Source organism: Harpegnathos saltator, unplaced genomic scaffold (genome assembly GCF_003227715.2).
Source record: "Harpegnathos saltator strain DR-91 unplaced genomic scaffold, Hsal_v8.6 scaffold694, whole genome shotgun sequence".
Lineage (NCBI taxonomy): Eukaryota > Metazoa > Arthropoda > Insecta > Hymenoptera > Formicidae > Harpegnathos > Harpegnathos saltator.
In genome coordinates, this window is record NW_020230531.1 from 515,501 (window position 1) to 541,451 (window position 25,951).

The 25,951-nt window shown below is 44.7% G+C and overlaps 4 protein-coding genes and 1 long non-coding RNA gene across 10 annotated transcripts in view; 3 read left to right on the top strand and 2 right to left on the bottom strand.

Moving 5' to 3' along the window:
* Window positions 1-6,787: 6,787 nt before the first annotated feature.
* LOC112590016 (uncharacterized) overlaps window positions 6,788-25,951 on the bottom strand; it is a 32,550-nt gene continuing 13,386 nt past the window's right edge. For all 3 annotated transcript variants that reach the window (XR_003113931.1, XR_003113929.1, XR_003113930.1), the window contains exons 2-5: window positions 23,006-23,168; window positions 9,917-10,032; window positions 9,324-9,541; window positions 6,788-8,292 (exon numbers count right to left, since the gene is read on the bottom strand). This is a non-coding gene — a long non-coding RNA (uncharacterized LOC112590016). The remainder of the gene's footprint in view (window positions 8,293-9,323; window positions 9,542-9,916; window positions 10,033-23,005; window positions 23,169-25,951) is intronic.
* Window positions 10,710-12,886, bottom strand: LOC105190782 (TWiK family of potassium channels protein 18). Its single transcript, XM_011153704.3, has 2 exons — window positions 11,355-12,886; window positions 10,710-11,271 (listed from the first exon to the last, which is right to left on the bottom strand). The coding sequence occupies exon 1, from the start codon at window positions 12,686-12,688 to the stop codon at window positions 11,660-11,662; it is 1,029 nt and encodes a 342-aa protein (XP_011152006.1). The 5' UTR covers window positions 12,689-12,886; the 3' UTR covers window positions 10,710-11,271; window positions 11,355-11,659.
* LOC105190781 (Carbonic anhydrase 7) lies at window positions 15,832-20,082 on the top strand. Of its 2 annotated transcripts, none has more exons than XM_011153703.3 (6): window positions 15,832-15,992; window positions 17,626-17,673; window positions 18,449-18,604; window positions 18,898-19,121; window positions 19,206-19,439; window positions 19,593-20,082. In XM_011153703.3, exons 1-6 carry the CDS (start codon window positions 15,890-15,892, stop codon window positions 19,788-19,790), a joined length of 963 nt encoding a protein of 320 aa, XP_011152005.3. In that variant the 5' UTR covers window positions 15,832-15,889; the 3' UTR covers window positions 19,791-20,082. The 2 variants fall into 2 exon arrangements, with proteins under 2 accessions (XP_011152005.3, XP_019700473.1); XM_019844914.2 differs by lacking the exon at window positions 15,832-15,992 and adding an exon at window positions 17,477-17,513.
* On the top strand, window positions 20,324-23,521 carry LOC105190824 (odorant receptor 67c-like). 2 transcript variants are annotated; one of them, XM_019844904.2, is made up of 5 exons: window positions 20,324-21,539; window positions 21,825-21,924; window positions 22,077-22,184; window positions 22,307-22,462; window positions 22,584-22,704. In XM_019844904.2, the coding sequence occupies exons 1-5, from the start codon at window positions 20,755-20,757 to the stop codon at window positions 22,632-22,634; spliced, it is 1,200 nt and encodes a 399-aa protein (XP_019700463.1). In that variant the 5' UTR covers window positions 20,324-20,754; the 3' UTR covers window positions 22,635-22,704. The 2 variants fall into 2 exon arrangements, with proteins under 2 accessions (XP_019700463.1, XP_011152081.2); XM_011153779.3 differs by having other exon boundaries at window positions 22,307-23,521.
* LOC105190823 (uncharacterized) lies at window positions 23,706-25,612 on the top strand. 2 transcript variants are annotated; one of them, XM_019844907.2, is made up of 5 exons: window positions 23,706-24,508; window positions 24,651-24,753; window positions 24,931-25,035; window positions 25,274-25,429; window positions 25,554-25,612. In XM_019844907.2, the coding sequence occupies exons 1-5, from the start codon at window positions 23,730-23,732 to the stop codon at window positions 25,602-25,604; spliced, it is 1,194 nt and encodes a 397-aa protein (XP_019700466.1). In that variant the 5' UTR covers window positions 23,706-23,729; the 3' UTR covers window positions 25,605-25,612. The 2 variants fall into 2 exon arrangements, with proteins under 2 accessions (XP_019700466.1, XP_019700465.1); XM_019844906.2 differs by having other exon boundaries at window positions 25,274-25,600.

A 25,951-nucleotide genomic window follows, 5' to 3' on the forward strand; every position in this document is an offset into this window, starting at 1 on the left:
AATCAACTATCAACAGCCCTCGAGACTGACAATTTTTTAATTAATGTCAGAAATTATAATTTGAATATTTTTATAAATGAATATTTTTCTCGTTGAATCGCGATAACTCAGTGAGGAAGATATTTTCATGCGAAGCATGAAAGTTTCAATTCACCGGGTGTCGTATGTGTAATTTCTAAATTTCTAAATTTCGTAAAAACTCTATAAATTTTTCATTTCTTTTTTCTTTTTTGAAACACGGGTAATTTTGATAAAGATTAAGCGTCTCGAATCAATATCTTGCATTCAGATATCAGGACAAGTTTTATATAGTCCAAAAGTCTTGTCTTCGCGCTACTGCGACTAGCGTCGCACTGATTGCCATGCTCTTGAGAGTATTTCTCTCGGGACATGTTTCACGAATCTGCAATGGAAAATCCGCCGAGAATGACCTCTCGAAACTCGCATAATTCGCGCATCGAGCAATCAGTGTCGTAACGGTTCAAATGGATTTGAAACTGCGCCGGTCGAGCACAGGTTAAACTCCGCTCCCTTTCCTTGTACCGCGCGTCCTCCCGCCCCTCTCTCTCCCCCCCCCTCTCTCTCTCTCTCTTTCTTCCTCTTTGGCTCCCTTTCTGTTTCTATCGGGAAAGTAAATTACTTTATAGCGCTCTTTGTGATCGCGCTCGAGTGCCTCCGAGTAAGGACCGTTTCGTGTGCGCGAGCGAATTCGATGGAAATCGAGACAATGAACTCGGATTGGCAGTCGATGCCGTTGTTGGATTAACGATCGACCCGGCTGACAGTTTTTCCTCCGCCTCTATTTGCATTCGTAGCGATCAGAAGATTTTCAATGCAACTTTGGTTGTTGCGAAGCATCGTGAAAAACGGTTTACCGCACGCGTTGACGTGTATGTTCTCACGTGCAGCTTTACGGCGACTAACGATACGTTGCGTCGCGATAATTGATTACCGTTCGGAAAACGATGGTCACAGCGTCGTGTCCTCTTCGGTCGCGGCAACGAGCATTTTGCAACGAGATACGCGTCGTTTTGAGGAGAAAGTTATCGGCTGGAAAAGACACACAATGCAACGTTTTCAGCGCGCTGCCCATCGCCGAAACTGTTTCAGCTTTAACAGGAAGGGTGAAGTCGGGAGGAATGGGGGTTGCGCGGAAAATAGAATTGAAAACATTCGATCGACCGCACCGTGAGCGGCGAGCCAATGATCGCGAAACCACGTGAAGTTTCTATTCTTGACAATCCATTAGAAAGACTCAGACGGTTATTGCACATTGCAGTGTTCACTTTGGGCGCATAATTGAGAAGATCCAGAATGCACTCCACCGAGGATGAAAATTTAAATAGGAGCCTGTCAGGAGGTGGGCTTTGTCGATCAATTCGTTCAAGCTTTTTGCACGCGTGTTTTGATATGCGTACCGCGTGCGGGAACTCGTGTGAAACTTTTGAGAATCTGCTGTTCTAATTGTCATTACGATTAAATACGAAGTATATATATATATATATATATGTATATATATATATCCGCAAATCGACATATGTTAAACCGACGAGACAGACATTAAAGTTTATTATAATTCGACCGGCAGTCACTGTCGATGGAGGTAATAAACGATACGGTCTCCATTTCCGAAAGCTCTATCGAGAATAGCATATCGACGGAAATTAATCCGAAATAAATCACTGTCGATTATTGTTATGAGAAAAGAAGTTCATCGGAGAATATTAACTTTGCTGTCCTTTTGAAAAATGATATAACAATAATTAATAAAATTATGAACAAAACGCGGAATATAAAAGGCCGAGGAGGATTAATTGACGGTAAAGGCTGCTAATGTAATCAGGAAGATTCTCAGAAGAATGGAAGTCGCGCTCGCCAAGTCACCGCGCTATTCAGGATTAGAGCGTTTATTAAGTTCCGATAAAAATCACAGAGCAATTCTGGCTCGAGCGTCAGGCCAGAGAGAATTTTGCATGCCGACACAATGGGAAGGATTTTGCGCGGCGCAGGATATTGAATGCCGGTACGTGCGGTACGGAAGGTGCGGCGGGTGGGAAATAATAAAAAGAACGCCACGCGACATCGCGTGTCGCTGCCGAAATGTTTCGATAATCGTTCCGAGTCCCGATTAGATCACTCCGCCGGTGTAAAAATCGCGCGAATCGTCGTCCGCGCTTCTAATTCCCGACGATTAAAATCAACGTGAATTTAAATCGGCGCAGCAGTTGTCGCGAGAGAGAGAGAGAGAGAGAGAGAGAGAGAGAGAGAGAGAGAGGGAGAGAGAGGGAGGGGAGGGGCAGGAGTGGGGCGGAGAGAAAGAACACGAGGCAAACTCGCAGATTCGGTTTAATTACTCACGATAATATCTTACGCGCGCTTAAATAATTCGCGCGATATTGCGATTCTGCAGCGCGTTGCGCAGATCCGACCGCTATATCCTTATAAACGGGAAGAGCGCCCTTCCTCTCTGCGGTCGCGATTGTTACATAAGAAACTTTTGTCTCGGCGCGTAAACTCGTTGGTGCGAATTACGAATTTCACAGCGAAAGCTTGCTCGCGAGACGCTTGCGTGCGCGTTTTACATATCGATCCGTCAGTCGGTGGATTAATTATCGTGAAATTTCGGCGTGCTCGTGCGCACCGCCACCGCCACCGCCGCCGCGAGAAGCCCAAGTCTTCCGAGGCGCGTTTCTGAACCACCCGAGATCCATTTCGCTAAGGCGACGAGAGGTAAAAAGAAAGCCCGCCGCGGCAGCCCCCTCACGCGTATCCGTACGCGTCGCGCGTACCGGCAAGTCCCGGCCGGAAGTCCCCGCCTGCAGTCGCGGAGGGCGGATAATCCCGTAAGTAAGGCACGTTCCCAAGCGGTGTACACGTTGTATACGGATTACGACGACGACGGAGGACATGCGAGGACGGGTTTAGCCTGACACTGACCTAACCCTCGCGCGCACTCCAATCCACGCCGGTCTCTTGCAGCAGCTCTCGGGACCGCTGCACACTCGCACGCACTGCACCCACGACTGAAGGTGGGTAGACCGTAGTCGCGCGCGCGGCGCAGCTCTCGTGGTCGGCGGGGGTGCGCCGGAATCTTGGTCGCTTGGAGGCGCCACCGGGTGCGCGCACCAGCGGGCGCGGTGAGAACCCGCGGGAGAGACGGACGCATCCACGGACGGAGGGTTGGTCTGCGGCGGAATAGGGGCGGCGAGGACTCTCCCGGTGGACTCGCGCGCGCGCCCGCACGAGTCTTCTTCCGCGCGAGTCGCTAACGCGGTAACCGCGAGAATATCATCTCCGGGGGAAGCCTTCTGTTTACATTCGCCGCCTCTTCCAAAAGTGCTCTCTTCCACTTGGGAGGCTTTCGGCTACCCTTGAAATCCTTCGTCTTTTCCCTTCGTCAAGATCGCGCCAAGCCTTGGGAGGTCTGCGCTTCGAGAGTACGTGCGCGACATACATGGATGAGCGTTGTGGAATCATTAGTAGGAAGCTTCAACTCGTGACGACGACTCGTGTCGCGTCGCGTTGAGGCGCGTTCGTGACGCGACGACCTCTGGCTCGCGAGGGGTGGTTTGCGGAAAAAGTCGCGCTTTACGTCGGTAGCACGGCTTAGAGCGCGCGGCGGCTATCCTTAACAGGCTCAAGCAATTGTCTTGCGACGTTAATTGCGCGATTTTTCAAGATTACCGCTTGCGCGACCTCGCTGTATACTAAAACTTTTACCCCCGGTCATCAACGCAATGCGGAATGATTAATCATACTATTGCCGCGCGGATAATCTCGCTGAAAAATTGGCTCGTTTGCGCGCGCCCCGTTTTGTTGCCCGACAAATATCCGAGACAAAAGAAATAACATTGCGCTCTTAATAGCACAATGATAGAAGAATAGCGTAATTTTTCGCAATTATATCATCTCGTCATCTCGAGCGTCGCGTACGGTTTCTGTCCGGTCGCTCGAACTCGATCGATGGTCGTAATCGCCGTTTAATCGCCGTTTCATCAAAATTCGCTACGTCGTTACGTAGAGTCCTTGCATCTCCGCTGGACGACGGACACACACACACGCCGCGTGTATCATCCTCGCTAAATGAACGGCCGATACCGTAACGATATAGCTGACGCAGCCAGGATCCCCCGCATGAATTAAATTTAACGTCACGCGTGGATCCCTAATCCGCCGTTTTACGGCGCAGGTCTCCGGCCAACTCTGGCGGAGAGTTCCGCCGCCGGAACGTCGCCGGAACGTCGCCGTGGGTTGGCGGTGGTTTCTTGGCCGGAACAATGTATCGGTAGCGTCGTATAGCGGAGCGTATTAACCGCCACGCCGCAACGATCCTCTTAAGCCCTCCGGTACGAAACATCCGGCTTCCGGCGGCGCGCCGACGTATTGATGAATTAAGACGACGACGATAGGGTGAGGCGAACTCGGCGGACCCGGGTTTTCTCGCGAGTCAAAGACAGAGACCGGATCGCGGCGGAAACACTGGGGCTCCGGGGCGAGAGGGGGCGAGTCGTTTCGATTCAGAGTACCTCATTTATCAGCGGACTTGGAGCGCCAATCTCCTTCTCGGCGAATAAAGAAGAAACGAGGCTGGATGGGAGATATACGCCGTGCCGGCGGCAAGCGGGATAAGAAGCGAGGAGCGGCCGAGTCCCCAGAGGCTTGTTTGTCAAGAATTAAACTCTCCTTTCTTAATTGGTCGGATTCTTAAAAAATCGGATGGGTCGTTACCGGATGGCGTGGGTGCGCCAAACAGACGCGTGCTCTCGCAGAAATGCGAAAAGGAAAAGCGTTCGTTCGCGACATGCTCTCGAGATTTCTTATCTCGCAATTCTCGCTAATCTTTACGAGCGTCTCGAGTATCGACGACCGTGAGAGATATTTTTCCCCGAGATATCAAGGATAACGCGTCCCGAGAGAACGATTAAATATTCCGCTATGAATTACGATGCTTCCTGCATGCTCACTTTCCGCACGATCATCATTCTCGATCGTCTCTGAGGGAAAAGTAATTAGAGGGGGCGAAGAAGCAAAAAGGAGAGAGAGAGAGAGAGAGAGGGGGGGGAAGCACGTTCCAATTAGAGGGACGAATTCCGAGACGACGCACCGCGGAAAATTCGATCGTCATTATATCGCGCGTATCACATCGCCCGTGTGACGTCATTTTATCCCTAAAGAGCACTCTACTTTTCACATCTATTCGCGTAAGCTCAAGTTCATCGCGTAAGGCTGCGAGACGACGGCGCTAGCGTCCTTGCTATCACCTGCTTTTTTTCAGCGGGTCGACTCGATTTTTCTCTCCAGACCATTGTGCGACGTTACACATCGTGTGTCGAACGATCGGATAAACGCAAGGAGACGGCGGCAGCGGCGACGGTGGTAGCGGGTTGACGTGAGAGTTTCATATTGAAGTGGGTCTTGGCGAGATTCCAATAATCTCCTTGGATCACCACCATCCGCACTATGTACGCCTCGCGATCCTCAAACCGGGCCTCAAACCGGGCACGTGAGGTCGCCTGACCGATTTACCGCTGTCCTACGTACGTGTGTGCGCGTGTGCCGTGTGTGACGCGTGCGCGCGTGTGTGTACGTGTGTGATCGAGCCGAGCACATCGGGGTGAAAAATGTCAGCTGGCGTCACCGGAATTAGAATCCGGGAAAATACAAGCCGGAAAAGTACGCGATTGGGCCATCGATCTTGCGTCCGTGTCTGCTTATGGACGTACGTGAAAGTTGCTGTCCCCTCGTTCTTTCCTTCTCCCTCCCTCCCTCCCTTCGCTCCCTATCTCCCTCTTTTTCTTCTTTCTCTTTTCCGCATTCTTTTTCTCTTTTGCACAAAATTCCAACGCAAAATAGAGAATAGATCCATCGACGCGAAAGAATACATTTTAACAGGCTCATGTACAAGTTAATGGAATGCGGCGACCGACGTTTTAAATTGCGGGAGGAACACGTCGCGAATTTTGTAGAATCGCTTTCTCACCATCAACGCGACGCCAGTGTAGAATCGCGCGCGCGACATGAGGGGGAAAATCGATCGGACACTGGAGACTGGAGGATACAAAATCGATTCAAAATCGAGTCAAAATCGAAGTCGTGATGACTTGGAAATGTTGTGCGCACTGCGCGCAAAATTGTAACGAAGAGAGCTTGATATCGCGCGACGTTGTTCGCAATCGATCGATCGAAACTCGAGAGAAACGTACGAGACGGGGCGCGATCTATGAATACTTTTCAGGATGCGTCCGGTGACCCGGTAAAAGTTAGATATCCAAGACGACGGAATTTAAAGCCAGCTCGCTTCGGGCGCAGAAACTTGATTGGAGTCAAAGTGTCCTCGATGGAAATTACCTTCGTATTACCGTCGAGATTTTGCTTCGTATGTCGTAGTCAAAGCACTCAGCGGGCACGCTCGCGAACACAGAAGTTACTATTAATTTCAAGTCCGACGCAGTTCGCGATGTTTCAGCGGCAGGAGTTGATTCTCAGTTTAAATCGAGTTATCGCTATAGAATTTCCAAACCTCTCTCTCTCTCTCTCTCTCTCTCTCTCTCTCTCTCCCGCCGCTCTCTTTGTCTGCGTCTCTGTCCGTGGCTACGGAGAAGACCAGAGACGATACATCCCTTTTATTATTATGAGAGAGAAAGAGAAGGAGAGAGAAAAAGAGAGGATTCCAAAGTATATCATAATTCACAATACTCCGCTAAGCCTCGATAATGATTAAAACTCGTCGATTATCTTAATTGAAGAAAAATTTTATTTTATTTTATTTTATTTTAATTTATTCTATTTTATCTTAACTTATCGATGGCGCAAAGTATACATCGAATGACAATTTTGTGCAACTTTACAAACTTACAAACCTTAGTGGGAATTTATACTGCCCGTTACCGTTAATTATGACTTTGAATAGTTATTTCTGTAAATTTTGTCACGATCGACTTGTCATTTTCGCACGCGTGCCAGATTTCGTCATCGTCGTCGTAGCCGTAGCCGTAGCCGTAGTCGTTATCAATAGTCTTCGTGCGCGTGAGAAGTTAGCTTTGTTTCGCAAGTAGAATCTTCCCCGAAACTTTCGAGTTCTCTCTGACGGCTCTTTCGGGCGTCAGAGATCTGTCAGAGTCAACAGTGGCCTCAGCGAGATGCGAATTGCTGCCGTGAGAAAGCGTACTTCATACGATGTTGATTCAGGTGTTTGCCTCTGGAACTCTGGTAAAGAAGAAAATATCCCCGTCAATATATGTTCCGGCGAATATTTTAATACAAACATATTTCTTTGCCATCACCGCGATCGTCGATCGTCGTCGATCAGCGGTACTCAACTCGCGTCTCGTCTAGTTTCATCTTGTCATTCTTGTCGTCGCGCGACCATTGGTAATCCATTGATGCAGCAACCTCTGAGCATCTCTGAGCGATTGTTTTTTCGGTGTCAAGAACCTTAATGTAACATTAATGTTTTCGCGGAAAATGTCAAGCGCGCCGCCGAGTTCACAGCTAGATAAATTCAATTCAACGGAGGAACGATTACACAAACATTTGGCGCGCGCAATCGACAGTTTAATTAAATTTATTTTGCATCCGGCGTAAAATCAAGCAAGCGCGCTTGATTAAGTCGAGCTTTGAAAACCCGATCGCAGATCATTAAAATTCAACTGACGAAAATTTGGGAACCTTCTGCCTTCTTTTTATTGCCGCGAAGAGATTTTCAAATTCGATCGAACGATAATCTCGAATCAAATAGTAACGCGATTATTACACAGTTACTCCCGGCTTAAAGTTCAATTTAAAAAGAGATAATCTCATTACGTTACGCGCGAAAAAGACGAAAGTTAACGCGAAGGAAAGGGAGGAGAAGAAGCTTAGAGGGGGATAATACGTAATATCTCTGCTTTTCTTTCTCGCGAATCGCGAGAAAGGAATACTTAATCGAACGGTCCCGACTGTCCATTTTGCTGATATCACCTGGCTAGGGTTCTCCTCCACATGTACTCAGCCTCGTGTATGAGCACGTAATCACGTGCATATAGCGAGCGAGACAAACGGCTGGGAAGAGAAACAACGACTCCGCAGTGATTCGGCAATCCTGGAGGACTGCAGTCTCCTCTCGCATTCAGATGCCAAGCGAAAGCGACTCGGCAAATTGCGCCAGTAAGCTCGGACGTCTGTGAGGACCACCATTGCAAATTTCAACAATTCAACGACAGTGCCAAGCGTTGTCGGCCGTGCTAATTCCCCAGTGAATTTTCCACAAGAACGCCAGGCACAGGCCTTGATTCGATCGTCATTGGTATCCTTCTAAAAATAAGGCCCTCGCGTTTTTCTTTTAACCTATCACGATTTGTTAACTTTAAATCAAGAGAAAAATAATAAAATTATCGAATATTTTTATATGAATAATATGTCGAGATATAACGAGATATTAAATTAACATGATGGAAAATGAATCGGTCATATAATAATGACAATAGTAATAATAAGCCAAATTCTACTCCAATTAGCTTCCTATTCAAGAAAATAATTTCAATTACGTTGAAAACTTAACGATTTCCGTTCCACCGTTATCCGCGTTTAATCGATTCGTAAAATGCATCGTCCTCATTCGAATTACAACGACCGCTAACGTGACTTGTTTTAAATTCCATTAGTTGTTTAACCGCATTTAAAAGTTTAAGTAAATTAGCATAGCACGGCCGATTAAAAACACCGCTTTTTGCAATTTGTGCGGTCCGTATGCACAGCTTCTATCCCTCTTTCTCGTTAGAGTTTATGAATTATGAATGTTCTTTCTTGTAAAACATTTCCGTGCGACTCGTTATTTCATCACGCGAAAGCACTTTACCGTTTTTCTAATAAAACACTTGTAGCTATTTTCTTTGAAGTGAAAAGGAGAGAGAGAGAGAGAGAGAGAGAGAGAGAGAGAGAGAGAGAGAGAGAGAGAGCTTCGTTTTTCAATCCTCAAAAGTTACATTTTTTATCGCGTAAATTGCTCCATTAAAAGCACGTATGATTCTATTGCAATTTGTGTACCAAAAGATTTACGGATGCCGAATCCTTCCATTTGGAGATTTGTTTTGAAATCTTTTGCTTGATTTCATCAGTCTGTGTGTTAGCTTTTGTTACGTCGAAAAATTGTTCACTTTTGCGACGATATATAAGCACACTTGGCAGAGATAAGTTTTATTAAACAAGAAAAGTCGATTTCTAATTAATGGCCAATTATGAAAATCATTGAAAGCAATCGATGAATTTTGTTTCTTTTTCATAATTATTTAAAATATATGTAATAATTTAGTATTAACGAAATATACTTAATGTATAGCTCTTACCGACTTGTCATTGTGCGAACCATATTATTTTAAGAATTAAAAGTACTTTGTCCCACGTTGCTTCGATAACTTCGATTTGTCAGTGGGAACAGTGGCGGTTGGTAACGAAGACTTTGAAATTACAACAGCCGGATGGTCCTCTAAACTCGTTGAAACGCAACTGAACGTACCACCTGGTACCATCTAGCGGTGTCGTACAAGTCGGGTAAAAATTAACTCTGTAAAATTTAGTCATAAAGTTAACGAACATTGAATTAAAAACCTATCCGACACACGGAAGTTAATTGAATTTTAAAATATCAGAGATGAAAGTAACCTTTTAACAAGAAAGAGGAAAAAAGAATCGAATATCAATTTATTGATTGTATATTGCTATCGTATATGTAATGTATATTGCTCATCTTTGTAGCTCTTTCTAAGAAATACTTCATGAACAGGCCAAATAAAAATTTAAAGCCAAATTATTATTATCATGGTATGTTGTACATCTACAAAAGAATGTACTTATTTTTCGATACGTTGTTTTACCTTACTGAGTGCAGATAATATAGAAAATCCTGTGCACGTTATACCTCAGCAAGTCGCACTCTTACCGAATGAAATATAGTTGCTAGCTGTGTTGTGCAACCACAAAAACATTATAGCGTCATGTCTTGTACCTTTGTCAAACAATTGTTTATACAATCAGTCGTATAAAATCTCCAATTATCTGTACAAAGAAAAATTCCCCATTTACATATCGTCATAAGTTATACGTTAACTTCAAATCTATCCAATAAGTTTTACACAATAGCAAGAAATATATATATATATATATATATCGTAAATGAACCTTTCATTTTTATCCAAAATATAAATAAGACAAGACCTAAAATATAGAAAAAAGATAGAAATTTTGGTCGGTATAATAGAGACGGTTTCGCAGTTCGCAGTAAAATCGAAATGGCACGTGAGAATCGTAAGAGCTTCAGACTGGGTTATTTCTGTGATCGTACTGGATTATTATTTCAAAGCAGATACGGATGTATACGATGTAAGCGTACAGCACGCTAAATAGTACATTGCCCCGAAGATTAAACGCGTCTAATTTTACCCGGCTAAAGTCGACAAAATTGATGTCTCGTCGACGCTATATTTCTACTTGTCTTCCGGCCAAATTGTATCGAAGAACCTTGCGATCACCTTTACAAGCGGATGCGCATGTACGTGAGAGTAGAAAAAATCAATACAATTTAGATTAGATTGAATATAATTGATTCAGGCAGCATAGATTTCATTCTGAAAATTATTCTTACTAAAACAAAAGACACGTTTGTGATAAGTGAACAAGGAAGAGAAAGACAAATACGTGTCTTGAAATGAAAAAGTAGATTTCACTCATCGGCGAATAGCGCAATTTTATTCCCGTGCGATCGTATACATATTATACAAATAATTTTTTGTGGAATGTGTGTGATGATGCACGAAATCCTTATCTACGTGTGTGTTTGCGCAATCTTTCTCAGCGATACGCATTGTAGGCTCATTAATTCACTGGGCTAGACATTATCATAATCGATAAATTAGAAGACAGCAACTGTGTACGTCCTCAGTAATCGGAAGCGGCCGGATTATTTCGCGGTTGACATGTCCCATCGGATCAATATATCTGGCGTTGTGTAACACTCGAGTCCATGTCCGTTCTCCGTGACAAACACCTCACCGGCAGCTCCATAAATTGCCGTCGTCTTCGAACAAATTCATGCGTAAATGAAACGTAAGGAGCAGACGTTGTTTTGTCTCGTACAGCGATGCAACGCAACGCAAAGATATTTCAAATGCGAGAGATTATGGATTTTGTGATTGATTAACTGGACAGAGTGTTACGGCTCTTTTACTCCATAATTTCTCCACTCATCCTTGTAGACTGCCAACTATTCTCGCAGATGACGCTTTCTTCGTAGCGTTTCTAAAATTAGAATTAGAAATTACTATCGCGATGATATTAAATGCGTGGCAATAAGAAGCTACGGACTGTAAGCTATAACATACGTAAACGTAAAATCAGCAACATCCAATCGTTGGTAATCAGCATCTACGAGAATGTTTGTACTGATCGATTCCCATCTCTCTGATATCGACGATATCGGTTTGCTTTCCTATTTTTATACAATTTATCTCAACATTTCCCACCGGCCGCCAGCAACCGGCACTTTGATTAAAAACCGGCTGGCTATGATTCATAGCGGCTCTTACGATCTGTCCTTACGACTTGTCCTTACGACTAGTACGCAAAGTATATTCTTCGTTTCTACGTTTCTACGGTGCACCGTAGCACGACTCTCTCCCACGATCCCTCAATCCGTAGGTTCTGACCTACAACACGTCACCATCTTATAGTGAGCTGCGTCCATCGCGTGGTTCAACTGTGCTTTGAGCTCCCGAGCTTTCACATATACGTCCTCCCTCATCAGAATGTAGCACATGGCGATCAGACCCATTCCCAGCAACAGATAGACAAAGTTGATGATGAGTTTGGTCTGGTTGCTCTGCGTGGAGCCGCCTTGTTTCCAACCGGGCACCAAGTCCCCCATGCCGATCTTGCAGAGCGACGTGACGCAAAAGTAAGCGCTGTCCAAATAGTCCCAGTCCTCCCATTCGGCGAACATGATCGAACCGGCGAGAATATAGCCGAATATCACCCAGAGGCAAGCGGTCGACGGTACGGTGATTCTCTGCCCGGGTTTCCTCTGGCCGGTGCACTCGTGCAGCCGGGTGTACAGCCAACGGAAAGCTTGCGCGAGTACCTTGCCCATGTTGAGGAAGTAGAGCACGTAGAGTGGAATACCGAGGACCGCGTAGACCACAGTGGCGCCTTTGCCCCACTGGGTCTTCGGCACCAGGCTACCGTAGCCGATCATCGTGAAGACCGACAGGCAAAACATCAACGCCGCCGGGAACGACCACAGGTCGACGGTCTTGAGGCCGCTGCAGTTGACCTTGTTGCGCTCGTTGATGGTGATGTTCTCCTGGTAGCGCAGCAGGATGCTGTTGGACACCTCGCAGAAGGCGGTGCGGTTGAACACGTTGACCGATTGATTACTAGCGGTGCCGAGCCACAGCTCCTCCGCGTAATCCCTGCGGATGGACTCGCGCACGCATACCACCGCCGGCTCCTCCAGAGTCTCGATCATCATGAAACCGAAAGCACCCACGATCGCGTAGCCCACGACCAATCCTCCCACGCCCACTTGGGTGCACATGAAAGCCACTAGCTTGCGACAACAGTCCTTGATGCGCTCCCGCGGATCGACGCCGGTCGACGTCGAGGACGAGTCTCGGCTCCTCAGGGAGGACCTCATCATCGGGACGCCGGAGCGCGGCATGTTCCGACGCAAACTGCCAACGTGGCCGCGGCAGTCGCGAGGCGAATCAACGACCAAGAGACGCACATGGAGAACACTAGCAGCACCTTGGTGCTGTGATACTTGGCGGCAACTCTCGGCTTTTCTATTTCTATTTCTGGCTCGCGGGACGCCCCTCTACGCGCGTCGGCGCTATCCTTCTCGTTTCCTCCTTCGGGATTCCGCTCTACCGTGTACACACACACACACACGCCTCGGTTTATCCCTCTCTTCTTCTTTTGTTGATTCGTGTGGAACGGAACCCCTACTACCACGCTACGTTTTCGTGGACCACTCTACTCTGACTCGCGGCCCGCGCCGACGCTCGTGGCTCGAGATTTATCGTTGGGCTTTTATACGAAGAAAATATGACTGAACAAACTGAAAGCCGATGTAGCTCTTGACTATTCGGGATTAAATTCAATAAATTATCCATCACCGTTAAGTAAGCCACAGTTATGATGGACTGGAGTTTTCGAATTGGAATTAAGGGTGCTGCGTGGATATACTGGACTATTTGGGCTCGCATAAATTGTAAATCTATGTTACCGCGCACCGTATTACTCTGACCAGACTATTTTCATTCCGGACGCGGCTTACGCCTCTCTCTCTCTCTCTCTCTCTCTCTCTCTCTCTCTCTCTCTCTCTCTCTCTCTTTTTCGTCGACGACGACAACGACGACGATCGTTCGGTGAAAGAATAGCTTCGCTACGAAACGGTTAATCGTAAATGGACTCCATGAATTTTACTATTTTTACCGAAACGTCTACGAACGTTAGCTGGCTGAATTCGTGAGAACGCACGCATTTGTGTTGGACTTGAAATAGTTACATACGGCGGTAACGTTGCCAAATAACATTCCGCACTGCGATGCCGATGAAAAGGTTCTTTAATCACAAACGGAAATACCTCACAAAGGGTTATAATAAGACCGGCGTTATGAGAGCATTGCAAAGCAGGATTGTGTGTGTGTGTGTGTGTGTGTGTGTGTGAGTACAGCTTTAATGCGATGTGTCATCGTTACCAGCATTCAAATCAGCATCGTGAATGGGGGAGAGTTCCCCTTTGTCAAATTGACTTTCTTTTTACGAAGTTACATATACGGTAACTAGACGTAAATTTAATATTGTTCCCCGCGTACCGACATGCTTTTGCTTTCGCTTTGATATTAACGCGAGTGCCAGCTTACATGGACTTATGGAAATTTCGTTAGAATAAACTTTAACGCTGACACTCGCGAGGTGATCGTCGCTTGTGTGAAGAGATGCCATGTGTTTGTTCTCCGAAGATAAACGAGATACTTCATGGAAATATGCATTTTGGCGCACTCAAGACACGGACTTGGCCAAAACAATAATAAGGAACTCTTGGCATAAATTGTGGCAAACCCGATTCCATTGGAGTGCAAAAATTTAAACGTGAAAGTCTCTCAGATCTTCTCAGTCGTTAGGATTTGCTCTTCGCTCTTTTCACGAAGACCGTATGCTCAGAGGATTTACTCAACGACGAAAGAGAGGAACATTGTAGCTTCGGATTTTGAAGAGCCCTAATATATGATCACGATGATGCATGATGCATATTGCTTCTGATCCATTAAGCATGACGAGAAGCAGGACACGAATGTGTCCACGAGAAGCATTTCGCCCGTAAGCCCGTAGACCTCTAAAAATATCTGAACTCCTTGGTAATTCGAACGTTCCCGAGCCACGCGTTCGAGAGACACCCCGACGTTTGGTGTTCCAAGCGTTCCAACATTTCACGTTCGATTACTTCGGATCATTCGTTACATAATGTTATCATGATCGAGTCTTTTCGTCGAACATTGTGAATCCGAGCGAAGAAACGGAACGGAACGGAGAGTTTGAGGGGAGGACAAGTGAAGATCCTCCCCATTTCAAAAGTATATAATTTTCGCGAAAGTTCTTTATTTCTTTCTATCACTTTGTATCAGTTTTTGTCAAAAGAATATCAAATTCGCTCGAGCGTGGACTCGGATCGGCGAGTCGGCGGATGTCGTCGATGTCGATCGGGGAAGCACGCCTCTCAGATCGATTGATCGAGAGTGCAGTTTCGCTGGGGTCCGGGGGTTGGTTACGTCCTCAGCGTCTCCTCGAGAAATTTGCCATGTCGGCATGGTCAGTCGGACGGCGATCGTCGTTCAAGTTGCATCTCGATAAAATGACACCATGCGTATCACGTGTGAAATTTGGTTTAGATATCTCGCTGCTGGCTACATTAACGTTGCTTTGCACAGGTAAAGTGCACCTCGATATTCCTCCATAATACTCAGGCTTCTTTTTAATCGGGTCGTTGCCGTCCTCCTTCAGGACTTTCACTTTTCCACATTTTCCGTCAGTTAAATTCTTGAAATTCCGGCATGTTGATATTCTCTGGAATTTTCTGGAATTTTCTGTGTTAAATTTTTCCGTGTCAGTGACAGATCTCTTGCGTTTCTTTCTCGCGTATTATGAAATTCATTCAAAAAAATTAATTTTCAGAAAATTTGATTTTTCTGAGAATGTGACAAAAACTTCATTTATTTTAGACTTTTCATTTTTCGATATATCTTATTTCAAAATATTTGTGGAATAATAAGAATGTACGACATAGAGCTCGCATTGTGTCGTAAATTTCTTTTGTTTGCACGAATATAGCTCGTACAGGAAAGTTCCTGCGGAAATGACACAATTATTTATTTTTTGGGCGAGTGTAACAATAACTACAGCTGCGTTTACTCACGAAAGTTTCGCACGATCGACCAATAAACGACCAAACAATACGCAAAGCACGAATCTATATTTAAAATTGGAAATTCAACTTCAAGCGTTCAGTGTCGTCGTCCCAGTTCGCGCGGGCAACGTTCAGCGACGACATGATGCAACACGTTTGCAAATAAACATTCTTCTCGACTCTCTTATCAATGTGTGTTCATACACGGATAAATTAAGCATGGATGTCAAGAAAGTGTTATTTCTCAATCGCTCCGGTGCCGATAAGCCGATCAACCGTAGTGACCAGTACGGACCCGGCCGGAGCGGACCTTCTCCGCTATCTCGTTACGCTATCGCAACGATGCGGCGTCCTGCCACGCTGCGATGCGTGCACGTTAAATCTCGCGCGATAGTTCCTCGTGTAATCACTCGGGGTTATTCGGTTAGATTTACGTCGGGATTCACCAGTCGCATGCCCGTCGTCATCGCGCTCGTGTGTCATCCATCGCAATCGTCCCTTCCTAGGTGGCTCCCCGCGATGCAACTCCTCCGCTTGATTTGCTTCGCTCTTCTAGGTAAGGACTCTTCGTGTGCTTCACTCGGTTGATAGCTCATTGCCGCCGCGATTACCGTACAGTCTCTTTGCCCGTCGAGTCGTTCGCACGAGAACAAAGTCGGTGCAAAGGTGAAGAAAAGAAAATCCTCACACAGGCTTCGATCCATACGGGAAATTGTTTAAGAAACGCGAGACGCACCCGAGTCTCCGTTTGATCGGTCGCGATTATCGCGCTGATTTGTGCGAGTCGTCGAAAATTTGAGTTGAGAGTGCGCTTAGTGCCGGTTTGCGCCGAGTCACGTGAGTAGTGCGGTTTTGCTCCTTTCCCACCTGCTCCCGCAATTTATGGAGGTACGTTCGCTCCGTAGTAATTTATTTGAATAATCGCCGAATTCCGAGCAGAAACAGAAATTTCGCGCTCTCTCCTCGGCGATCCCCGGCGTACCGGCCTTCCCGCTACGATCTCTCGGGCTGCACGCACTTTTATTTGTCTAAACTCGCGCCGCTTCCATTTCGTTCATTTTCTCACGCGCGTATTTCGTGGGCTTTCATTTTCTGTTCCTTTCTTTTCTCGTTTGCCTATTCAAGCACGCGAGAACAAAGTGCAAATGTGTACATACATATGTATGACATTCCGATCAGTGAATTGTTCCATTTTTTTTCAATCTGCTCTCTCTCTCTCTCTCTCTCTCCCCCTCTCTCTCTCTCTCTCTGTCTGTCTGTCTGTCTCCCTCCCTCTCTTTCCCTATTGTAATACAACGGTATCTGTTAAACAAAAGCAAAAGCAACTCGTAGTAAAATACGAAAAGAGCTCGGACTCTCCCTCATCTTCTTCTCCCCTTTCATCTTTCTTCTCTCCTTGATGCTCGATCCTTCCCTCACATACCATGAGAGAGTGCACGACACGCCGAGATCTATTCATTACGATCTGAAGTATCCTCCTCAAGCACGGACGAAATCCGCGTGTCGATCAGAGATCAGCCGCTGTCGCTCGCTGTCCCTGTAGCGGAAGTGTGCATTATGCTCGTTAAAATCTGCGTGTCATTTGAGCAATTCGGCCGTTGTTGCGGCACGCTGATACAGAAAGCGCCGCGACGTTTATCCACCGATTATGATCCAGTTGTCGACGGCGACGACAACAGCGACGACGAGGGCGCGGGAAGCGACAGCAGGGCTTTTCCTCGCAAGATCGCGCTACGGAATTGGAAACAAGTGTGAACGCGAATTCGCTGGGACGCGCGCGGTCAATGAGGTCAATTCTGTTTCCTGTCGCGCGCGTTCAATTACTGATCGAGCCCACTGGAGAGAGCCGACCGAACGTGCTCGCGAGCGCGAGCGCGAGCGCGAGCGCACGCTGGCGTGGAAGTAATTATTTTATTGGCCGTTCGTGCAAGTTCTCGTCAAATTAATACCGCAAGGACGTGGTGGACGACACCGGTCGGCGACGCAGCGCGCGTGATGTCCGCGAAATATCGCGCAGACGAATTTTCGCGCCTAACGGTGTCGTGTCACGTGTAAATGGGTCAAGTGGGTCAAGTGGGTAAGCCGCATAGAGGTGTTCGCGTAACGGCTCAGAATAATAATAATCGCATGTTTTTTACCTTGCGCAACATACGAACAATAAACATTATATGTGCGTGTTTCATTTGCAGGGCTACAGATATCGAAAGCGAGTGACTGGGGATACTGGGGATACTTGGGTAAATATGATAATTGCGATAATTAACGATAGAGTTAATACGCACATAAGTAAACATACTTAAGACAACACACACAGGAAAGGGACTTTATCGGAAACGTGTAATTCGTAATTATTTCCGCTTAATGACGATACTTTTCCCCCCGATAGATATTTTTGCAAGTCAAAAGATACGAGTGTCGATAGATAACAAAGCGGATAAGACTGTTCGCACAGTCTCGCTCTCGATTTCAAGCTGGATACTTCACTCGTGATAAGCGATAAGTACATTCTCTTCAACGAGCTTGTATGAAACTTACACGCGAGGCCATTAGCGATCTAATAACCTCGGCCTTGACTGACAGTTGAAGGTATTTAGAGAGCAGAGTCGGTATATATCGGCGAAACAAAAGAATCTTTATCGCGGTTTAAATAACCGCGTTGTTTGGTCATCGTACATACGAATATCTGATCCCGTTGGAAAATGTTGGCTTAAACAAATTTGCGAAAGCTCGCCAAAATATCAAAGGTATAACACAAAAAATGGCAAAGAATCTGTATCTTACACGTAGGCAGGAAATTCAAAGTTGCGATTCAAAGGGCGAGATATTTGACGTCCTCTCTAAGAAAAGAAAGAAAGAGAATATTGAACATCGCAAAATTATCATAAATAAGACAGTACCTTTTTCTGTCAACAACTTGCAAGATCTAACAGTAGCGGTACATTTATTTGTCACCACTTTGTAAGATTGCTCTACTCGCAATCGGATTAGCGAATTTCTGAAACAATTTCACAGGACCAAAAAACTGGCCCGGAATATGCACGACAGGAAAAAAGCAGTCGCCGATCGATATTGTAACGGAAGATGCTATAAGACTTGATCTCGGTGCACTGAAATTCGACCGGTACGACTTCGCGTTTTCCGGCTGGATAACCAACACCGGCCATTCCGGTAAGCCCTGCTTAGTTTCGGGTTATATTTGAACGAAATAATTTTCGACTGTAGGATCGATTCACAACCGACGCTCGAGATCGCAGAGATTCGTTTCCTCGGGATATTTCCTGAAGGAAAAATTACAAGAAAGAAAAAAGAAACCGCGTTGATCATTTATTCGAACGGATATTTTTGACGAATGAATATTTATCTTGAAATCACCTACAGATATATAATATACTTCGATATAATGTTTTCTCCTCAAGAACGACAAAAGTATTTTTCTAACGAATCGCGTACAAACAAAACAGTGCAAATTGACTTGGACGGAGTGCCGGTTCACCTGAGCGGCGGCAGCCTGCCGTCGGTATATGTCCTGCAGCAGATGCATTTTCACTGGAGTGCTGAGCACACCGTGGACGGTTTTCGTCACCCGCTGGAATTGCATTTCGTGCATTACGATAATCAGTACGCGAATTTCAGCGTAGCCGCGGAACACGAGAACGGTGTCGTGGTGATCGCCGTGTTGTTCGAGGTGGGAGTCGCGTTAACACTCATGCGAGCGTGTCGTCCCACGTTGAAACAAACGACGTTGACGTTATAGTTATCTCCGTTGTAGTTGAGCAACGAAGAGAACCCGGACCTGTCAGTGATCCTGAAGGCAACGAACATGGTGTCGCACTGGGTGGGAAAGACCATGATTTCAATAAAAAAGGAACTGATACCCTATCTGTTGTTGCCGAAGGACCACACGACGTATTACCGTTATCAGGGATCCTTGACCACTCCGGGATGTCAAGAGTCCGTCATATGGTTCGTCATGACCGAAAGACTCACGGTGTCGGAATCTCAGGTGGGGGGACAAATATAGACAAATATCGACAAAGCTTTCTCGTTAATTCTAGAAAAACGTTGCTTGTCTTATAAGCAAAGAGGAAATACAATTCAGCTTCTTTTTCGTAAAAGTTTTCTTTCCACGATTTAAGTCGCTCGTATCTGCGCACAGGTGAAGGTGTTTAAACGCGTCATGTCCGGCGAGTACGCTCTGAACTCCACTTACAGACCCGTTCAGGATCTCGGCGATAGGAAGGTGTACCATCGCCTGGAGGGATATTCCGGGACGTCTTCGTTTACTTCGAGTGTAGTCTCGAGTATACTCAGTGTCATACTAGTCAGACTGTTGCAGTCGAGCGAGAACTTTTAGGGTTCTTATCCGGCGCGTTTGCAACGCGCGCATGTGTACGCGCGTGTGTTACGGCTGCACGATGTCACTTGTTACATCGTTTTCGCAGAAGACGTGAGATGTGCAATTTATTATGGCAAATTTGCGCGGTCGTGCGTTCATGCATTCGTCGACTGCATTAGTCGATAAGATGTTCTAGGTTGACACTGTCTGTTCTGTGTTGACACTGAGAATTCTGGAGTCACATCATCGGCCCTAATGTATATAACATATACAAAGTTTTGCATATAATAAAGATCATCTTTCTCGTCGACGTCGAAGGTGTCGAAGATCAAAGGATATCAAGATCTTATTAAGATGAGAAACTTATGGCTCTTCTTTTGAATTTTGCAAACTACCGAAATATTTACCTTCCCGTTGGAATACTGCGGCTCCGCATTTCGCGGCTCTACGTTGTTCAACGGTGCGCTATAAGATAATTATCGCCTCACATAGCATAGATCTAATTACTGATAAAGAGCTGACGATCGCATCTGTCCCCTCGATAAACTAAATAGAAAGCATAAATACGCGCTGCGTTTTGTGAATTATCATAAATATCGCAACATACTTATTAACACGGTCTTAGTTTTCAGAATTACAGCCCACTCAGACGCATACTTTGTTCTTTGGTATACTTGATCACAGAGAACAAACGTGGATGTATTAATGTGAGTCGGGAAGGGAAACGGCGAATCATCAAACTAGAAATTGTCTAAAAGTGCCCAATCATAAGAAATTGACTAAAAGCCCCTAATCATAGAGAAGCCGCTTCACTTCCGCTTGTAGCAAGAAGCAACGTTCACGAAGACAGGCTCATTCTGCGAGAATCCGAAATTGATACAAGCACACGAGTACACAGTCGAAGCCTCGACCGTGTTTAAAAGCTCACCGCTCACCGAGCTCAATTTTCTGTGCAACGCGAGTTGAACCGCGCGTCGTCAGTATGAATTTCAGGAACGCGAATTCTTTGAACAACCGAGTGAACCTGCTGTCGGGCAATCTGCTACCGATAGAAGACAGCGACTCGAAATTTCCGCTAAGCTGGCGCGTGCACAACGTCGTCATTTGGCTGATCGAACTGATTCACACGGTCGCCCTCGTCTTCGGGCTCATTCTAGTGCCGCGAGAGAAAGCTCTGAACGATGGCACCGTGTGCGTCGTGGTCCTGATGGAAGCATCCTTCATGCTTTCACGGCTTTACGCACGCAGGAAGCTGTTGAGCCGAGTGGTCGACACGCTGGACAGCATCCTGCGCGAAGCGGACGAGACAATGAAGGACCTCGTGAGGTCGACCCTGAGTCCGATAACGAAAATGTTTACGGTGTACTGTCTGGTAAGCGTGACGACCATCACCATATGGACTGTACAGCCGGTTACGATAGCCTTCGATAAGGGTGCCTTCTTTTACGTGGATTACAATCTACCGGCGGCATTCACCAGCGAGCCGTTCTCGCGTGGCGTGCTAATCGCGTCCAGCGTCGTCATGACAATCGGCAGTGTGTTCCTGTTCCTGAAGAAGTTCGGCGTGGACGTGTACATGATGCATATAGTGCTGATATTGACCGTGCAGTATCGATACATAGGGAGGAAACTAACGCTGTTATTCCGAGATTTGCAGGGAGACAATCGCGTGGATGGATTGTGCGACAAAAGATTTCATTTGAAGGCGGATTGGCGGACGAAAAGAGAACTGAGGGCGTTGTGTCAGCATCATAACACGGTTTTACGGTAAGCACAGTGCGATCACGGTTCGGAATCGATATTAAGTAATACAAATGGCACTTGAGACATAAAAACAGATATTAAACAGCGGGAAGAGATTTGCTTTCGGTCAATCGGATCAACAAAACAAAATCCGGCTGATTCGATTAATTTCAAATGGAATTAAAAAATAGTGCAGCGACTTTCAAGTCTTACATAACTCCCGAACGCGTCGTTCGTATTTTCTACGGTATATGTTTTCTTTTTTTATACGGTACATTCTACGAACATATTTTTGGCGCTGTGTTGCAGCATATCGATTATGTTAAAGAAACTGCTGTCTGTGAACTTCAGTTTACTGTATGTAAACAGTGTCTTTCGCTTCTGCTTTATAAGTATCCTGATGAGTACAGTGAGTACCGATTGTTAACGCTAATTATTCTAGCGAAACATTTTAATTAATATCGAAAGGTTTAGTGTAACTTTCTACAAAGAGAAAGATGCGAAATTTTTACATTTCTTTCCTTTAGCTCTGACAAGCGACACGTTCTCATACATTTTCAGGTACCATCGATGAATTTATCGGAAGGAATATCCGTTTTACTTTTCGCATTCGGTTCAGCAATGCAATTCTTCTTGTTATGTTTCTCCGTACAAACACTGTCGGATGCGGTAAGATTCTTCGTATTACCTTTGGATTTCTTTTCTCAAAAACACCAGAAATATATTGATATAAAAAAGAGATTGAATATACTTTAAATTATTATCATATATATCATGTATGTCAAATTTAGAGTACGGAAATAACAGATACAGCATTTAACGAAAACTGGTATCAGTATGGTTCATCGATAAAACGTATATTCCTGTTGCTGATAATGACCAATAATTTGGAATGTAAAATTGCGGCGATTGAAAAGTTCAATCTATCCTTGCCATCTTTCATGACGGTAAAACACATCGATATACATAATCGATATCTCCGTTGTTTCACATTGCGATATCGTTTAGCAGTTTTTGGAATCCTTCCTGCCAAATTATTAAAATATTTCAATCTAACGATGCTTTTAGATCATGAATCAATCATATTCGATCGCACTTTTGTTTCTAAGAGCGAATTAAATACGACAAGAGACACGAGTCTCAAATATGACGGATACAAGACTACTGGACCATATTTCATCAATCAATGATAACATGTAATTAATAATTGTGTCGTGTATGTATATATCTAATGATAAATAATTATAAGAGGTAAAGAGAGTTAAGAGATACAATTTTAAAACGTGACGCTCAAATATGCCTAATTTGCATAATGTCGCAAGAAAGGTGGTCTGCGTTTTCGTCGAATTTATTAATGTAATATTTTTAAGAGGTTCATAATACACACAAGTTGAAATCCATGATTTGAAATCCACGAAATAACCAATCGATAAAAATGTTATCACCAATTTTACACGTCTCTCTTACACACATGCTTATAAGATACTTACTCCATTGCCATAGATTTGTGAATAAATATTTTCGAGACACTTTATGAAATAATATTGGCACGTACGATTCTGATTGAACTTGTCGCGATCAACTTGTCGTCGTTTCTCTTCTCAAAGTGAGAATATAGTCAAGTGCTGCAACTTCCATTGAATCTGCCCGACCCTGCAACCAAGCAGAAAAGGAGAACCATAAGATAAGTGTTGCTTATAGGCGAAACTTATAGTCGCGTCCGTTCCCGCTGTAAACAGAAACACACACACACACACACACACATAGGTTGCATTCAAGATCACACGAAAATTCCTTCATAAGACTTTTCGTACACACGCTACATTGTTTGATTATCATTGCGCTTGCTGTAGGGTCGTGCGACGATCGCAGAACAAACACTAGTAATTAGAGCAAGAGGGGAGCGAAATATCACCGTCCGTCCCCCACGCGAATGCATATTATATTAGAAAATGAAGTAGAGGTAGGAGAACTTGAGGAAAATAATAAGCAGTTAGATTGATTGATCGCGAACGGCTTTCTAATTTCAACAAAAGCCTCCCATGTATTCTTTTAGGCTAAGAAGAGGGCTGAAAGGCTGAAAGGCTCGAGTCACGCGACCGTTTAATACACAAAATCGTTAAATTCAGTTGCTTGAATTTTCCTCCAACTCGGGGAAGAAGTTAATTCGAGAAGGAGAAGTCGAGTTTTTAGCGCAAGAGCGTCCTCGCAAACATGAACTTCCAGAACGTGAACCCTTTGAATGCTCGACTAAACAAGCTGTCGGGCAATCTGTTGCCGATGACCGGCGACGACCTGCTGTTTCCTACAGCGTGGAGGATATACAGCGCCGTGGTGTGGGTGGTCGAGGTGGTACAGGTCAGCGCGATAATTCCGGCGGTCATGTACGTGTCAAAGGAAAAGATTTTGCAGGACATGACGGTCGGGGTGGTGATCAGTGTGGAGGCGTTCTTCCTGTTCATACGGATACACTCGCGTAGAAATCTCGTGAAACGACTGATCCGGCAGCTTAACGACATCTTGAGCGTATCGGACCAGACTATGGAGAGCATCGTGAGATCGACTGTGAGACCGATGCAGGCGCCATTGAAGTTCTACTGGATAGCTGGGTCTCTGTCCGTCACAGTATGGTGCTGCATGTCGTTCGTGCCGATCTTGAAGAGGAACTACTTCTATTACGAGGACTACAGAGTGCCGGTAGCCTTCTCCAGGCAACCGTTTTCGATGAACGTCTTTCTAGTGGGGAACTTGGTCGTGTCCGTCACTAGTGTGTATATTTTTATGAGAAAAGTCGCCCTAGATGTATACACAATCAATCTCATACTGCTAATGACAGCTCAATATCGTTACGTGGCGATGAGGCTCGCGACGATATTTCGAAAGAATATTTCGCGAAATCAACGCGAGGAGTTTCGAAAAAGTTACTCTGATGCGAATACGTGGCTAGAAACAGAAATGCGAATATTGTGTCAACATCACAACGCTATAGTTCAGTAAGTCTTTCTTTAAATCGAACAATTTGCCGGTTCGTCGTTTGATTTGACGTATTCGGACATTTTCACGGATACTTTTCCCTTAAACTCATCCTCTTCTCAATCTATGATAGTGGAATCATGATTGCACACTTATTTTCAGCATGACGCCGCTGTTGAAGAAACTGCTGTCTGTGAATTTGAGTTTGATATATTTGAATAATGTTTTCCGCTTCTGCTTTAACGGTATCATGCTGATGATAGCGGTGAGTAATAATTCACTCGTATAATAGCACTCTGAAAACTCATTTTAGATCGTCCAGGTAAATTGCCGATATATGAGATTCTATATATATATATTATCTGAAATGCTTATTGGATATCGGATATTAATCGGATAGATTCGTTTTCGATATAGTCTTAAGTTAGAACTGTATTTTTAGGTATCATCCGCTCCGCTGGAGGCACTAATGATCTTTACGTACATGTGCGGCGGACTGGTGCAGTTCTACATTTTATGCTTATGCGCGCATCAATTATTAGACGCGGTACACTTCATTACAGCATTATTTTATTTCTCACATTTTCGAACGTGGCAAAATTTTTCGTAAACGCCGCAATATTCGACTCTCTTAACGACATGTTAAATTACATGTCAGATATATTAATAATAAGCGAAAAAAAGACTGTCCCTCTGTAACTTTGAAAATAATGTGATCATTATAACTTCATTCAATTACGAAAACAATTCCGCTTCGATTAAAAATCGTTCCATGTAAAATTTAGAGTATAGAAGTGACAGACGAGGCATTCCACGAAAAATGGTATCAATTCGAGCCGTCGTTGAAGCATACGTTCTTATCGATAATAGCGGCGAATAATTTAGAATGCAAACTTGCGGCATTGGAAAAATTTAATCTGTCTCTTCCTTCGTTTATGACGGTAAGACTTAGTCACAAAAAGATATCTTTTGGATTTGCAATATTTATTCACATGTCAATATTGATACTCTGTATATTTACGTATTAAGTACCTTTGATCCTCAAATTCTCAAGTGTCGTTCCAGGTTCTGAATAATTCGTACTCGATTGCTCTTCTTTTTCTGAGAGTGAGATAAAAATAGATTAGGGAGAAGTACACGTACCGTCTTGTTTAATCGTTTTAGTCACCTAGCTACACCAGCACATACTTCAAACTATTAATGAAATTAAATAATCAGATGAATATAGTTTATCACGCTGTAAAATTTACAAAATATAATCACAATAATGATACTCTCCAACGTAGAGGGGAGAATTCCGATTTCTGATAAATAAAACATTTTAACAACAATTATATACAAAGTATAAATAGTAGCATGTGAGATATACACGCGAAAAGACCAATCAAACATCCTCTTCGAAGATACAGTAAGATCACTCACTTAAAGCACGATCCTGCAATGTACAATTTACGTATAATTCG

Bases quoted from the DNA above. Each gene is read 5' to 3' on its own strand.
- LOC105190782 (XM_011153704.3), bottom strand. From the start codon at position 12,688: ATGCCGCGCTCCGGCGTCCCGATGATGAGGTCCTCCCTGAGGAGCCGA.
- LOC105190781 (XM_011153703.3), top strand. From the start codon at position 15,890: ATGCCCGTCGTCATCGCGCTCGTGTGTCATCCATCGCAATCGTCCCTT. The intron at 19,122-19,205 runs GTGGGAGTCGCG...TCTCCGTTGTAG, and splicing joins TGATCGCCGTGTTGTTCGAG to TTGAGCAACGAAGAGAACCC. The intron at 19,440-19,592 runs GTGGGGGGACAA...ATCTGCGCACAG, and splicing joins TCACGGTGTCGGAATCTCAG to GTGAAGGTGTTTAAACGCGT.
- LOC105190824 (XM_011153779.3), top strand. From the start codon at position 20,755: ATGAATTTCAGGAACGCGAATTCTTTGAACAACCGAGTGAACCTGCTG. The intron at 21,540-21,824 runs GTAAGCACAGTG...GCTGTGTTGCAG, and splicing joins CATCATAACACGGTTTTACG to CATATCGATTATGTTAAAGA. The intron at 22,185-22,306 runs GTAAGATTCTTC...TGTCAAATTTAG, and splicing joins TACAAACACTGTCGGATGCG to AGTACGGAAATAACAGATAC.
- LOC105190823 (XM_019844906.2), top strand. From the start codon at position 23,730: ATGAACTTCCAGAACGTGAACCCTTTGAATGCTCGACTAAACAAGCTG. The intron at 24,509-24,650 runs GTAAGTCTTTCT...ACTTATTTTCAG, and splicing joins CATCACAACGCTATAGTTCA to CATGACGCCGCTGTTGAAGA. The intron at 25,036-25,273 runs GTACACTTCATT...TGTAAAATTTAG, and splicing joins CGCATCAATTATTAGACGCG to AGTATAGAAGTGACAGACGA.